At 40.0% G+C, this 15096-nt stretch overlaps 1 protein-coding gene and 1 long non-coding RNA gene across 2 annotated transcripts in view; one reads left to right on the top strand and one right to left on the bottom strand.

The window, feature by feature from the left end:
• Positions 1 to 15096, bottom strand: part of SEMA6A (semaphorin 6A) — a 133860-nt gene that overhangs the window by 18232 nt on the left and 100532 nt on the right. Inside the window, exon 20 of the mRNA XM_017731398.1 lies at positions 4 to 708. Coding sequence (XP_017586887.1) covers positions 4 to 708 — 705 coding nt within the window. The remainder of the gene's footprint in view (positions 1 to 3; positions 709 to 15096) is intronic.
• LOC108446026 overlaps positions 715 to 15096 on the top strand; it is a 22505-nt gene continuing 8123 nt past the window's right edge. Inside the window, exons 1-2 of the long non-coding RNA XR_001861128.1 lie at positions 715 to 2579; positions 5491 to 5495. This is a non-coding gene — a long non-coding RNA (uncharacterized LOC108446026). The remainder of the gene's footprint in view (positions 2580 to 5490; positions 5496 to 15096) is intronic.

Below are 15096 nucleotides of genomic sequence, written 5' to 3'. Positions count from 1 at the left end.
CTCTGTGGCTGGGGCTTTTGCTGCTGAGGTGGTCCTTGATAGTTTTGTACTCAAGGGTGGCATTCTGGTCCTCCACAGACATCTGAGCCCCATCGCTCATTTTTGGCTGGTCAACATACTCATGCTGGTAACCTTGCTGGGCTATGGGCAGGACCACAACACTGGGGATGTGGCTGGGAGAAGCCCTGAGCGGTAGGTCAGTTGGGATCACTGGTGATGCCATTGAGGGGATATCTTTTGTGCAGGCATTGATGAGGTTCTGGTTTCTCTCCCATTCCCTACTGCCTCGGCTGGGCTTTCTCTTCTGTTGCAGGGTTGGGGTGGACTCAGGGGTTGGCAGGGCAGCCAGGTCCAGATGGTGCTGGTCAGCTTTGATTAGCATCTTGGCAGTGCTGCCTGGGGTAGTCAGCTTGCCATTGTGCATCAGAGGTGTGAGGATAGCTTCAGGCTTTGGCTCCTTGGACTGAGCATCCCCAAAGAGGCCACTGAGCTTGGAAACACTGCTCATGGAGCCACGGCGGGAGTGGGTCAGCTCCTTCTCCTTCCTCTGCACAGCAGCCATGTCTCTGCGGCGGTGGTCGCAGATGCAGTACACTATGATTCCCGAAAAGACGGCCCCCATGACAAAAGCAAGAATAACAGCAATGGCCAACAGGGTGACTGGCACCAGCTGATCATGACCTTTCAGGTAACTCTCGCGAATCACTCCTGCAATAGACAGCATACAGTGGTTAAACAAACTAAGGACGAATGAGGAGCGGGGAGGTGGGGGAGGCTACTTATCATTAACTACTTTATTCAAAGGCATGCCCCTGGGAGGTTGGTTTGTGTTTTGCAGGGTGATTTTGTTTATCAGCTTGCTGATAAAATTTGGAGACATACTGTACCTGCCAGCTACATCTTCCATGTGCAGCCTTCAGCTTTCAGTACAGCTTTCAGATCTGGAGCTGAAGACTACAAAGTTCAGGAAGGGAAAGGGAATTCACTTGCAGGACAAATACAATTGGTTTGAAATCCTGGCCCTGGGCAATTCACACTGACTTCAGCAGATCAGAGCTATTAGCTCTCCTCCTCTGACATATTGCTCATTGCTGACCTTCCTCTTTCTGATCTCACCTAGGCTAATACCATCTTATTTTTGTAAGTAATCATCTTATTTATGGTAAGTAATTCTCATTGAAAAGCCTTTAAAGGGAGGAGAGGAGATAGAACCTCAGCGAATACCAGAGAAGTGTATTCCACATTGTTTAAGGCTTCTTTCTCTCTCTTCATTCTGTTTTCTCTGTCATGTGTTTTATAAGTCAGTGTCACATGCCTGAGCTTCAGGAGGATGCTTGAGTAACTACGAAAGAGCAGAGTGTTGAAATTTATTGAGCCTGCTAGATGACTGTCCTTGCTATTTTAATTTTAAAAGCTCTCTCTTTTCTGAACACATGAATAGGTTGACCTCTGTGCTGAAGCCTATGCTTTCTTTTCTAAAACACCTGACTGAGTGCCTTATCCTATGGTTCTGTGCTGTGGTCAGAGGTCACTGTCAAATCCCACTTGGCCATCCAAGCACCACTGTCTGAGGAAGTGTCTTTGGCAGAGTGCACCTCCTCCATCTGAAGTCCCTAATGCAGCATTAATGAATACTCTGAATTTCTGAAGAAAGTCAGTTTTTTTCTGTTATAGGCACCAGGCCAGCAGCACTAATGAAACACAAGCAAAAAGCCTGTAGTATGTTTTTTTTCATTTCTGGTTTTGTTCTTACTGCTTACAAGGAGCAGCCACAGTTTGACAAGGAACTAAAGGAACATCTCTCCCATCTCTTCTTCCAGAGAGGGCCCGAGTGCCAGGGGATTAAAAGCTCCACAGGGGATTAAAAGCTCAAAGGAAATGTAATACTTGTCCTTATTACAGAAGAGACAGCAAGGCAGAGAATACAACTCCAAGGCTCTCACAAGACTTTATGAAGACACAAAACTTTCACATTTTAAATCAACTTCTAAAATAAGGTCTTTTCATATGTTTTGTACAGAAGGTATTTACAATGCAGAATTAGAACCAAAATACCTCTCACCAAACTATCTTAAAAGAATACTTAAAAGTTGCCACTATCTCACAGAAGCCTTTGTTAAGTATTCTGGATAGATATAGTATTGTTCACATTTTTCTGTTCCAAGTTAACTGCAGCATTTAGGTGGAAAAGGGATATTTGTTTACAAGAGATGAACTTCATATATAAAAGCAAAACAGCTCCTTAAATCATAAGCACCTGCATGTGACATCACAGCTGGGTGCCACAGAAATTATTGTGCTACGACAACACAAAGGATTATGATTTCACAAGGAGAATAAATAGCAAGAGCAGATGATCACTTAAGAAAATAAGAATCCGGCATTCATATAAATATCCTAATAGTAAAATGTAAAGGCAGGAACGTAAAACTCAGAAAACAACATAAAATTAGAAACAATCTTCAAATTAAGTGTTTCTAAGAGAACCCTTTTTTAAAGCCCAGCAGCTTCTTCAAAGGCAGATTCTACTATTCTTTGTCATCAGCACTTAACAAGCAGCACTATATTTCACTGCAAACGTGTTGGTCTCCTGTGGTCCTTCACCTGCTGATATTCACATGCTAGACTCTGCAGCATTTTGAGGCCAAATTTACTTAAACTTGTAAAACTGTTTGCAGTGATTAACTGGAGAATCAGATACAGAGTCTTAAATGGATGGGAAGAATGGTCACAAAGTTAAGAAAGGCTTTGCCTTAAAAATCTGATTTAATAGATTTCTATGCAGAGACTTCTCAGGCATGTCCCTTTGAGCACTTGTCCAATGTGTCTTGCATGGAAAAAACTCAAAATCCCTGCTCAGTGCCTACCTAAGGGTGTAAGTACCTACAGTCAAAGCCAGCATGGGTCCGTGAAAGGAAAGTCATATCTTACTATCATATCTTACTTTTTTCACTGAAAGGGTGGTCAGTCATTCAAACAAGCTCCTATGGAAGTGGTGGAATGATCATCCCTGAAAGTGTTCAAAAAGCATGTTAATGTGCCACTTGGGAACATGGTTTAGAAGAGATCATGGTGGTGCTAGGTTAAAGGTTGAACTTGATCTCAGAGGTCTTTTCCAACCTAAATTGTTCTATCATACTATGATTCTAACATTCTTTTATATATAGGCTGGCAGCAAGATGCTGGAGTGCAGCCCTGTGGGAAGGGAAATGGCATTTTTGGTTTATGGTAAGCTCAATATGACTCAACTATGTGCCCTGGTGGAAGAAAGGGCCAACCATATACAAATATTGGAATGTGCCCAGAGGAGTACAACAGAACTGGGGAAAAGACTACAGGGCATCAGTGATGAGGAATGGCTGAAAATACATATTTTTTTCAGCTTAGAGGAGACGTCATTGCTATCTAAAACTTCCTCATGATGAGGAGTGGAGGGGAAAGTGCTGCTCCCTCTCTCAGGTATCTGGTGATAGGATGAAAGGGAATACCTCAAAACTCATGTCCATGCCTGACATTTCCTACTGGCTGAGGGAAACTTCAAGTTCTGCACTCTCAGTCTTTTGCTTTAGGCTAAGTCCTACTCTGTCAGTGATAGCCTTCAGCACAAAACTGCATCACTGCATACAAAAGCAATGTGAAATCTTCAGTTTTAGGTTATCAATAAGTATCAAAACATTAGCACTCACATTACAAAATTGCTACACAGTCCAGACTGAGTGACCCTTTGTGCTCATGAAAGGGGTAGTTGAAATGAAGTGCACCCTGCAGATGTTTTATACACAGAAATTTATGACTGTCTTAAAACAGCCTGATTCCAGCTATTTCCCCTTGAACTCAAACCTTCCTGATGTTTATTACGTTTTCTACACTAAAAGATATTTAACATTAGTGGCTTTGCTCTAGGCAGGCAGATCTTCTCTGGACACAGTGTCAGGTTAATATATAGTTTATTTTTTATCAGGGATCGCTTCCATGTGTCATTAGTTATGCAAGCAATCCCACTAACTTAAATGTAAATAAAATAAAATAGGCAAGATTTGACCCTGCATCAATGTCTGTGGAATAGGTAAAACCAAGCAATAAAAAAGTAGGAGAAATGCTCAGCATCCTACTGTCATGACCACAGGGTGGGTGGGGGTGGTCTGGAATTTAATATGATATAGGCTGATAATTGGTGGTTGTTGTCTATCAACATATTCAAACCTTAACATCAGCAGTAACTGCCTGCACAGTCTGGGATGAGTAAGGAAGTGTGTGATCCCAATCATGTCAAGTTTGAGGGGAACTTACAGACTTCATTGTGTGTGCTTTTACTTATCCTGCAATTCTTAAAGAACCGCACAGTCCACATGGCAAGTCCAGCATCCTTCATTTGCACTCATTATTCAAGGAATTAAAATGAATGGAGAAAATAATCAGAAAAATCTAGGGTCTACGTTTTTGAAAGACAAGTAAAGTATTTGGACTCCCAGCTTTGAGGAAATACTTGCTATTAAAAAATCTTACAGCTATTTATTATCTGACATAGTTTTAAGACATTATGTACTGGAAAACTGACTGGCCTGGCTTCATAGAACCAGACTGTAAAATATGTCTGATATAAGTATCATCATATTGTACTTATTTAATAATACAGTTATTATTCTAAATTAAATACTTTTAAAGTGTTATGTCTAAACTTTCCTGTTTGCAACATATCATTTACAAAACTGAAAAGACTTTGCTTATTTCATTTTAAGTGGTCTGAATCCATACTCCTGACTATTTTCTCTAGTGTATGGAGACCTATCACTTTGGGTAACAACAAACTATTCTTTTGAAAGGGATAGTTTTGACAGAAATACCTATATAAACATTGTACTCCAGAGATGTGTGATGGTAAAAATAAATCAAACCCAAAAATGTTACAAAGACATAGATGACATCAAATATGTGCACCTCCAAAGATCGTATCTTACATGTCATGTCACTAGTGCCACAAATATGCTGACACTGACCTCTCTGAAGTCTTCCATTTAAGTCAAGCTCTCTCCCTTACAAATCACAGCTGAGCTTACAACTTCAGGGTCTTCCTCCCTGTGATGAAGTATTACTTCTGGCTACTAAAAGAGCCAGTCTAGTCACCTGATATTCTCCCTTTTCCATGGCTATTCCGATTCCCATAGACAACCTGATCCTTCCACCTCCATTAACTTTCTGTAATTTCATCCCACATCCTTTTGTCTGCATCTCCTAACATTGCCATTCATTTTCTCAGTCAGTATACCCTGTGCTGTAGCAGTCTGGAACACGCAAGCAAAATCACCTCTTCTTACTCATCTAATGAAAGAGAAGACCTGATATGGTATTGTGTTATTCTGCTATGCATAATTAATTCCTTCTTCCAGCAGAGCTTCTAGGTAAGGTACACAGTTTGGGCTGGCTGGTTGGTAAAGAAGACATTTAGAAGAATGTTTTCAGACCTCCAAAGTGATTCAATTCTGAAATGAGCTAGTGTGTGTACAAATCACAGGTAGAGCACTGATCTAACTAAAGGTAGTTGGGGAATGACCAAGGAGACATTACATTTTATGTCAATAATACTTATTCTTTTGTTAAAGTTCTGGAAGATGTGAAAAGCAGACTTGTGGAATGTCTCTGGGTAAAAATAATACAGAAAAGACCAGAGGTTATACAAAGATATAGGTCACTTGTATGCTAGATTATCATAAGCAAGAAGGTGAGCCTCCTTCTTTTCACCAATTAACAAAAGTATTCAGGCTTTTGGACAGTACATATGCTAAAAAAAACAAGTTAAAAAGCAAGATGTGCAGAGTGCTGAAAAGAGTACTGTATGAAGATGCTGATGAAGCTATTCTGGAGATGCTCTGCTCCTTCTAATTCTAATAGGAAAGAAGTTCCAAGGGCAGAAATGTAATTAAGATGAAATAATCACAAAGGAATAGAGTTCATAATTCTAAGGAATACATGGCATGTGCATAACTTGTGCATAATAAGAATAATGAATATCAACATAAAAAACTTCATTAAAGGAGGATAGATAAGGGAAGACATGGAGAATGAATTATTTACTCCTTTTCCTGCTGCAATTTTCAACAAAAATTCCCACTCTGATCTGCGATCAGAAATGTAACAAAGTTAGGGAGTAAGTGTTGACCATGATAGAGAAAAGAAGTAAACCTATTTAAATAATACACATTTTTGAATTGTCTTAAGAAATTTGTCCCAAACTGCTTAACTAGCCAAAGCAATTTCTAGACACAGTAAGGTATCTTGGACAACACTGGAGGAAGTACAAGCATAAAGAGCCCTGGAAAAGGACAAGTATATTACATGCCTTTGTGAATAGCCAGAGGGTGGACCCAACCAAACACAGCCCTGCCAGCACAATCTTTAGAATGGAGATGACACTAGTACAAGTAATAAAACAATCAATTTCAAAGTAATTAAGAAGGAAAAAAAAAGGAAAGCAATTTTTCCAATAGTAAATTCCATTAAAAAAGACAAATTTCCTTGCTTGGCAGGATAAATGGCTTACTTTTTGTGGGGAAGGAGTAAGTATGATAGCCTTTGACTTCTCTAAAGTCTTTGACTTATCTTCTTAGAAGTAAATGAAAGCGAGCTACAACCTGCTAAAAAGCTGCAGTTGCACAGTGCTGACCAAAGGTTTCCCTGGAAAGAGATCTGAAGTAAGGTGTCTGTCTCAGGAGAACAGCAATTAACAGAAATCTGCAGAAAGGACACCTCCACTCCAGAGGCCCAGCAAAAGCTGTGTCCTTTTAGCACGTGCAGCATAAAAAGAAACATCTCATGATGAAGGCACATTTCCTTGTCTCACCTGCAATACCTGTGTGACAGGAATGGCAGAATATCAAGAAAAGCCCCACAATCACAATCCTTTCAGTTCTGGCGTATGCTTTGCAGTGAGTACAAACTGAAATTCCAGCTTGTAATCCTCACAACTGGTCGATGAATGAAAACAAACAGCAAATGACTTCCAAGTTTGAATAGCTTGATGGGAAGCTGTTTTAGTGATACAAGAGTTTGGATGCTACCTTCTTCCACAACTAGGCTGAAGTTGGTGAGGATAACTCAAAGGACAGAGCCATATCTGGTCTGCCACTGCAAGTTCCGGTGCGTGAATAACAGCTACCTGTCCTGAAAAGTAACACCTTTCAGTCTGAGCACTGCAGTTTGCTGTAGTGTGGAGACAAAGAAATGATTTATGGCTGGGAGCAGTGTACCCTGAGCAATGAGAAGACCACATGCCACGTGCACCACGATCGCTTTGTGATCAGATCTGCAGGGAGCTGTCACTGTCTGTCTTTCCAAAGTTGCCTGTAACAGTTGGTAAAGTAATAACCCAAAATGGTGATACACATGAAACTTGAAACACTGAAGTGGGAAATGAAGAATGATGTTTTGGGAGGGAAATGAGGGAATAACTATCAGGAAATAAGGTAATATTTATCTCCTGACCACATATTAAGAGCAGTTGAGGAGTGAGTGCCATTGCTGTGTTAAATGTCACCTCTCTAAATGGGAATGAGCCCACTTCTATCTCCAACAGCTACAAAATCACTTGAGACTTTCCACAGAACAAGTCATTGTTACAGAAAGGCACAATGATTTCTTTACTATTGTTATTTAAGGGAAAACTCAGCAGTTAATTTCATTCTTCAGTACAAGCTTCTCTGTCAGATGTACATCTCCCTCTCCTTAGGCTTGCAAGAAACACTGGTAAAAAAACTCATTATGAATGGAGGTTTTTATGGGCTTCAGAATACCTTTTAAAAATACCACTGAATAGGTTTTCAACTTGTGTCTCTAGTTGTTAGAAATGTGTTTACAGGTAGTCTCATGCTCCTTGAAGGCTATTTCGGACTGGTAAATCCCTGCAGGTATTAACAAGCTTTCTTCCCCTTTTTTAACTAGCAATAATAGTTTTTAAAAAATAAAAAAAAACAAAAACAAAAACAAAAAAACAAACAAAAAAACCAAACAAAAAAAACCCCAGACAAATTTAGACTGAACTCTGAGATTTCAGTGACAAAAAAATAGAGGAATGACCAAAGTCTACCCTGCACTTCTGAGATCTTATCTCATGTTTTCCCGAAGGAATAATTTCAAGATTTGACATAAACCAACCACACTATTATCCCAATGATTTGGTGTTTAAAATAATTGCTTTGTTGTAAACAGTAGCAAGGCTTTTTCTTCATCTTTGTCCTGGCTGCAAGGACTCATTGTGCTGACTCAGTGCAACACTACCCAGTACCCATTTTTCTGGACTCTTGGTGTCACCAGCTAGAAAAAACCCAGCTCAAACATTCATAGTTAAAGCTGCTGGAAAATGCTTTTCCCCTGCCTTCCCTCTCAGTAAAACTATATTGTTGACTTGTAAAGGTCTGCAACTCTTAAGTTTTGCATGACTGTGTTGAGAAGAGCAATCCATCTCCTCTCTTATGCCACTCTAGGGCTCTGAAAGTCAGTTGCCTGAGCTAGTAGTCTGAGGTATCCAGCAAAGAAAAAGTGGGTGCATGCAGTTGGAGAGAGAATGAATTTGTTAAAGAAAAAACCTTCAGCTACAAGAAACCTGGGGATCATTGGAAGTGTGAAGAGAAATCATACTTCAGAACTATGAAAACAAAATCAGTATATATAATGTAACTGAAGTAACATGCAACAAAGCCCTGGAAAAGATCTAAGCAATCTGATCAGCTATAGTGGCCTCTGTTAGGGTTTTCTGGCCCCTTATCAGACCTATTTCAGAAACAATCCCTCCAAGACAGGTTTATCAGCTGATCTTTAACAGTGGTTTAATTTCTCCTTTCAGCTGGTTCATCGTTATATCATTTCTCTCCACTTTCCACAAATGACTGCCAACATGACTCTCTATAGAAAAAAAGATGGTTTTCAAAAAGAAGGGAGATCAACATGTCCATATGAGATAACTTGTGACTCTTGCAGCAACATTTTCAGAACGGATTTCAATTATCTGTTTATAGTTCGATTATGACCCTGCAATCCAATTTTTCTGCATGCCACAGTGGCCATACAAAACTCACATCATGGCCTTTTGAATTCACACTTGTGAATTTTGAAACAAGAGATTATTATAGATGGAGATTACAAAATCTGAACCAGAAAATTCATGCTCAGATAACTTCCACCCACACTGGAGTGAAGGGGAGGCAAGACCTGAAAAAGACTGGAATAGCCAGCTCTTAAACCTTTTTAAAGTGTGTTACTTCTGACTTGTAAATGAACCAGTTTATTAAGTTTGCAGGTATGGGAGAAGGTTTGTTTGACACAACCTCCTGCATATGTAATATAACAAAGGTCATTACAGTCCTGAAGCCAGCCCAATTTTGTTTGTCCCAGAGGCTAAGCTCAGGGCCAGCTCTTTCAGTAGAAAGCATTTGACAACCTTTCTCCCACTGGCAGGTGGTACGCAGTGGCTGATCATTTTGAACTTTCCTGATTTCAGTACTTTCCTTCACCTCTCACCCTTTCCCACTGAGTGATGATAATTTTAGATGCCTTTGCACGATGGAGAGTAAGCAGACACATCAGGTCGTTTAAAAAAAAAATCACAGGCGTTCACAGTAGTTAAAAACAAGATGTATAAAATCCAAATGTCAAGGAAAATTAATTCTTTTGTAGCTTGTCTTGGCAGAGACAAACTTTATGCTGCTTTGCATCTTAAAACACAAATTTCCTTTAAAGTCTGCAGCATTTCCTCTAATGACGTAAGAAACCTCAGTGCACATTCTGGGACCTTTCTACTATGCCTGGGATAAGCTTAAACACATACAGCTGCTCTTTATTAGCTTACTTCAGGGGATCTTTCACAGCTGGGTTAAAATAGATTTACATATGTTTGGCTGCATATGCATGATTTCAGGGCTCCAGAGAAGTTGTTGTAGCCTGCAAAGTGAATCTCTAATCTTCACAGTTCCCATTTCACTGCATGGAGCTCCTCTGATGGCACAGAACAAGTGTGTGTTTCTTTTTTTTCCGTTTTTTTTTCCTTTTCCTGATGCAGGCATTATGTATTCTGAGCAGCCCAGTGCCTTTCTGGAAGCAGTTTTTATGAACAGTGTCAAGGAAAAAGAAGCTGTCGCTGAGAAATTCTGTGGCTTTTCCTCTCCTTTTATACAGCCTGTTTTGAACTATGGCCTTTCTGCACAACAGGAAAAAGTAAAGCTTGCAGAATGTCAACATAGGCAGCTCTGCTTAGCAGGCTGAAGCTCAAAGCAGCCTTATGGTAGAATTTGGGTTAAATTTCAAATACTGCATATAATCTAAAAGCAAAAATTGTTTCCTCATCAGCTCTGATCTTCTTTAAAGACACAAAAATGTAAATGCTAATTTTGAGCTAGTGGTGCAAATGAACACATCACAGCTGAACAAACAAAAGAGTAATCTATTAAACATTTAAAGACAAATAGTAAGACAGTACCCTATATTTCCTATTCCCTGAGGCCCCTGGAAATCATAACTAAATCGTTGAACAACTATGCGACCAAGCCAACAGTGTTTATTCATGCACATAGACTGTGTTTCTTAGGGACAGTCCTTCTGCCCACAGCTGGGCTGCTGGAGCATGTCAGGAACGTGGCTGGATCCCTTGTTAGCTCTGCCTTTGTACAGAGGGAGGACGAAACCTCTTGTGTCATTAAAATGCCATCATTGTATATTGCATGACAGAAAGCAAACACTGTGGATTAACTCTTCATTTCTCCTCCACTCATGAATACAGCAGGTGTAGTCAAAAGGCCTAGACTTCAGAAGTAAAACATGCCCCTGCCAGGGATACTGAGAAGACTGCTTCTTCCAGGAAGACTTGCAGGTGTTGTAGGCAAAAAATAGATTATACATGTCACTAGGTTTACCATTTCCCTTTGTACTTGCAGTCCCATTGCCTCATCTGCCTTTGAATACATTAAGTGACTGAGGAATTGTGATGAGTTTGAAACACTGGCTGTAACAGTTAGCAAGACTAATTTTACTGTTAGTTCTTCTTCGATATCTTACTACTCTTCAAGTATAAATATCAGAACCCTTCTTTCCTCTGTTACATTAATTCAAATCCATAGTATGTCCAGTAAAGCAAGCGTAGTTACTCCAGCCACATCCTGAGGTAAAAGATAGCATTTCCCTGATGGACTTCACGTCTGGATGCTGCTATGATCTCACTTAATTTTCTTAATTTACCTAATTTTCTTAATTTCCAGTGGTACCTTCTTTCATGCATTTTTCTGTCTTATTTATAGTTCTCTGCTTTTTTGTAAACCTAATTATTTTTACCACCTCCCTACCTTGCAGATGCTGTGTGTACATTAATACTTTAATGCCATAATCTCACTGATGTTTCCTGTGTACATTTTTTAACATGCTCAGTAATTACTATGGCCAGTCTGCTTCCCTGAATGAGGTGAAAGTGCAGCTTTATCTCAGAGGACATACTTTGGCAAGCAGATGCCTGCCCCAGCTCCATTAAAGCTGTCCTGAGTCCAGCAGTAATCTAACTATGGTAGTGTGGGTAAACAAGTGTCCTCTCCAACCTACATTCAAATCCCATACAGACACCCTCTCAATTGTCCAGCAGCAGGCCAGGCAGACATACCTGTCTGCTTTACCAAACATCTCACAAACAGCAGTGTTGCTGCAAATAACAACTTCCCCGGCCTTCCAATCAGTTCTGGTACTGGGTCAAATTTAACTTTACTAGAGTAATTTGTCCAGTTTCTGCTCATGCTCTTATGTCAACCCAGCATTTTCCAGTGCTGCAGGAAAACCAGGGAGCTTACACAGCTAGTTAGTCAACATGAAGGTAGCTCCTGTAACAAGGAACATGACTGGCTTTTTCACATTTGTAGACTAGCTCTCAAGACATGTTTACTGATCTACAGATACACAGACTTCCACATAAGAGGTTAAAACCTCATTTCTTTTCCTAGCATTGGAACCCTATCAATTTTTATCATGATCTCTTTTCACTTGGTGACATATAGTTATTCTCCTCTTTTCTAAACACAGTGTAGGTGAGATCAAAACTTTCAGGGAAGCACAGCTGATGTTATCAAGTTGTCTTGCCATGAGCAAGTAGAGATAAACTCTATTGTCTTTCCAGGTCTTGATGCTGGGTATATGAAAGTAGCTGCTGATTTGATATTAGTAATTTAGTTCAATGAGTGTGAACTTCACACTGAGATACGAAAAAAACCCTGTGTACACGAAATTAATTGGTCTTACTGGATGAGTACCTCAGGACCTTGCCTGTTGCTGGTCATATTTAGCCAAAAAACATATAAAGTGCTGCAGAACTGTAAGATTTCTTTAACTGAATAGAGACCCCTGTTTTGCAGAAATAAAGCTGAATGCTGTCTGTAAAAAAAGAGCAGTGCTCTGTATGTTCCTTGTTATGAGCCATGATTGCACAAACCTCTGGGCAGGCTGTGGTGAATGCAGGGGGTTCAGTGTGGACAGCAGGCAGATGAATGGACAGAGGGCACTCCTGCACCGTGCCCTCCTTTGAGAGGCTCATTCAGCAGTGACTACACATGGAGAATTGCTGAACTGTTTGATGGGAGCTATAAGCTGGTAGCAGGAATTAAATTTCTCTAGCAACCATGGGCTCAATGTCACTACTGATGGCCTTTTCTGCACCACTTGGTAAGGTCACGTCCTTAAAAAGTGGGCATCCTTAAAAACCAGCAGTACTCAGTGTCCACCCAACATTGTGGCTGCTGTCGCACTCATCCTGCTTGCTTCCAAACAGGAACTCAGTATTGATTTAAGAATAAAAATACACCTATTTAAAGAATAAGAAAACACCTAGAATATATGCGCTTCTAGAAAGACTTTTGGAATTATTTCAAATGAAGGCTTTGGTCAGATGTTTCTTCACAAGCCTAAATTGTCTGTCTGTGCTGGTACTGTTTGCGTTCAGCAACTGCAGATCTTTCAGGCTCTCCAAAAATACCCCTCTGTCTCTTTCTACAAGAACATGATAGTGGATAGCAGTAGCTTTGTAGGGCTTAAAAAATGTGCCTGCTTTCCCCCTAACCTCCTTTTTTTATATAACAGCTACTCTTTTATTTTCTACCACAGTTGTGGGTAAGATGGGATGGAACATGAACAAGATGGCATATTATTGACAGCATCCAGCTGGTGTTATTTTCCAATTAAAAAATCCTTGATGGGCATATGAAGAACTGTCTAAGTTATGCCCAATTGTGACAATGCTATCAAGCTGCACCTTCAGCTAAGATTTTATTTCACAGAAGATAAGCAATCTTTGGTTGCTGGTAGAAGAACAACAGTTTAATATCCTGGCTAACATAAAGTTGGTGATGAATGTGCTGTTAGCCATTTCCAAATGTTTGCTGTATTGTATAGCTGTGCCAGAAATGCTTCTTAATGCTTCCTGAGAAACTACTCTATAAACTGCCCTAAGCCCTTCTAATGCCATTGGAACTGTTAAAATATGCTTCAGCAGGGACCCTGACTTACTTTGCTCTGCTGGAGCAGGGAGAGCTGTTAGACTATCAGCTGGTGGTTTAAGAACACCAATGCTCAGTGTACACAGAATTGTTTGTGTATTTAGTTGCCTAACTGTGACAAGTCTCTTCTGGGCATGAGGGACTGAGATTTTAAAAAAAAACCTTACAGCTTTGCCAACAAAACTCTTTTTTTTGCTCACAGGGATGTTAGGATGCACATTCTTGATACAATGGTAAATTTGCACTATCTGCTTCAAAACTTCTCAATAGAGTGCCCTTAAGACACTTTTTTGGCAACATGAGAATAACAACATATCTTTTCCCTATCCTCTCTCTCAGCTACTGGCACAATCTTAGTACATGATTAAAGTCTAGCAAAAGTAATAGCAATGGTAACTGGATATCGGAGACTATAGTGCCTCACTAAATGAGTTTGAAGGAACACCTGCCTAAATACCTGACTAAACGAAGGAAATTCAGAGGAACAACTGCTTTCCAGACAAAATGGCATTTGTTATCTGTACTTAATGTTCAATAAAACTGAGATTGCAAAACCTAAATTATGCCTCTCCAGGTTTTTCATTTTTTAATTAACTACATCCTGTTGATCAGTAAGCACCAGCCCATGTTGACACAAAGAATTAAGCGTGCCTTTTTTACAGTCAAAGAAAACTAATAAAAATGGAAAAGTTATTTGGGATGCTTCCTACATAATTAAAGAGATGTTGATAACCATTAACTAGAAGTTAATGTGTATGAGAAAAATGTAGGTGGTGCTTCTTACAGGGCAAGTAATTAAACAGTTGACTGTTTACAGACCATATTAAAAGTGCTCTGAACCAGGACTGTGAATGTTTAGGTCACTGTAAAATTACTACATTACATCTGAGCTATTAATTAATACACTTTTTGAAACTAGGCACATCCTATATGAGAAAAATGAATTATTCAAGTATCTTTAACAGCATATTGACATTTTAATTGTACACTGGCATAAACAACATTAAAAGGTGCTTTAAATGTCTTTCAGCTACTAGGTTTTCTGCTATTAAATCCCTTTGAACGCAAAGCAGTTTCAAAAATGTCTTGTTTAAAGGGCTAGACTGCGCTCTCAATTCAGCATCTTTATATGGCACAACATCAATATAAACATCACAAAAATGAAATTGGGTGTTACTCAACATCCTGTCCACCAACTATGCTTTGCTATTTCTAGATAGAGTAGTGGCTCTGTGGAGCAAGCACACCCTACAGCGAGTTCCCAGCTCTTGATAAATATGTCAGTGCTACAAAGGTCACACAGGAGCACGAGGCAGTCTGTGTTCCTCCACTGAGCTATCCTCTCCGGGTGACAGTGGATGAATGCAGCTGGGGATCTGGCCCCTCACACAATAGCTCTAGTGCCCTGAAACCTGAGCAGCTGCCTTGACAAATTAGGCGTGGCCTCTTTTATTGAAAAAGCACATCAGGGTCCTGGGGCAATGACAGCTTTCCCCTCTTTTAGTAAGTCAAGCTCGTACTGCTCATTGCAGCCTGGAAACGGATAGCCTGACTTGAAATCTATGCAGGTGGACAATTACAGGTC

This window comes from Corvus brachyrhynchos, unplaced genomic scaffold (genome assembly GCF_000691975.1).
Source record: "Corvus brachyrhynchos isolate BGI_N302 unplaced genomic scaffold, ASM69197v1 scaffold614, whole genome shotgun sequence".
Classification (NCBI taxonomy): domain Eukaryota; kingdom Metazoa; phylum Chordata; class Aves; order Passeriformes; family Corvidae; genus Corvus; species Corvus brachyrhynchos.
The sequence above is the reverse complement of the archived record's forward strand: the minus strand, read 5'-3'. Positions and strand labels throughout refer to the sequence as shown.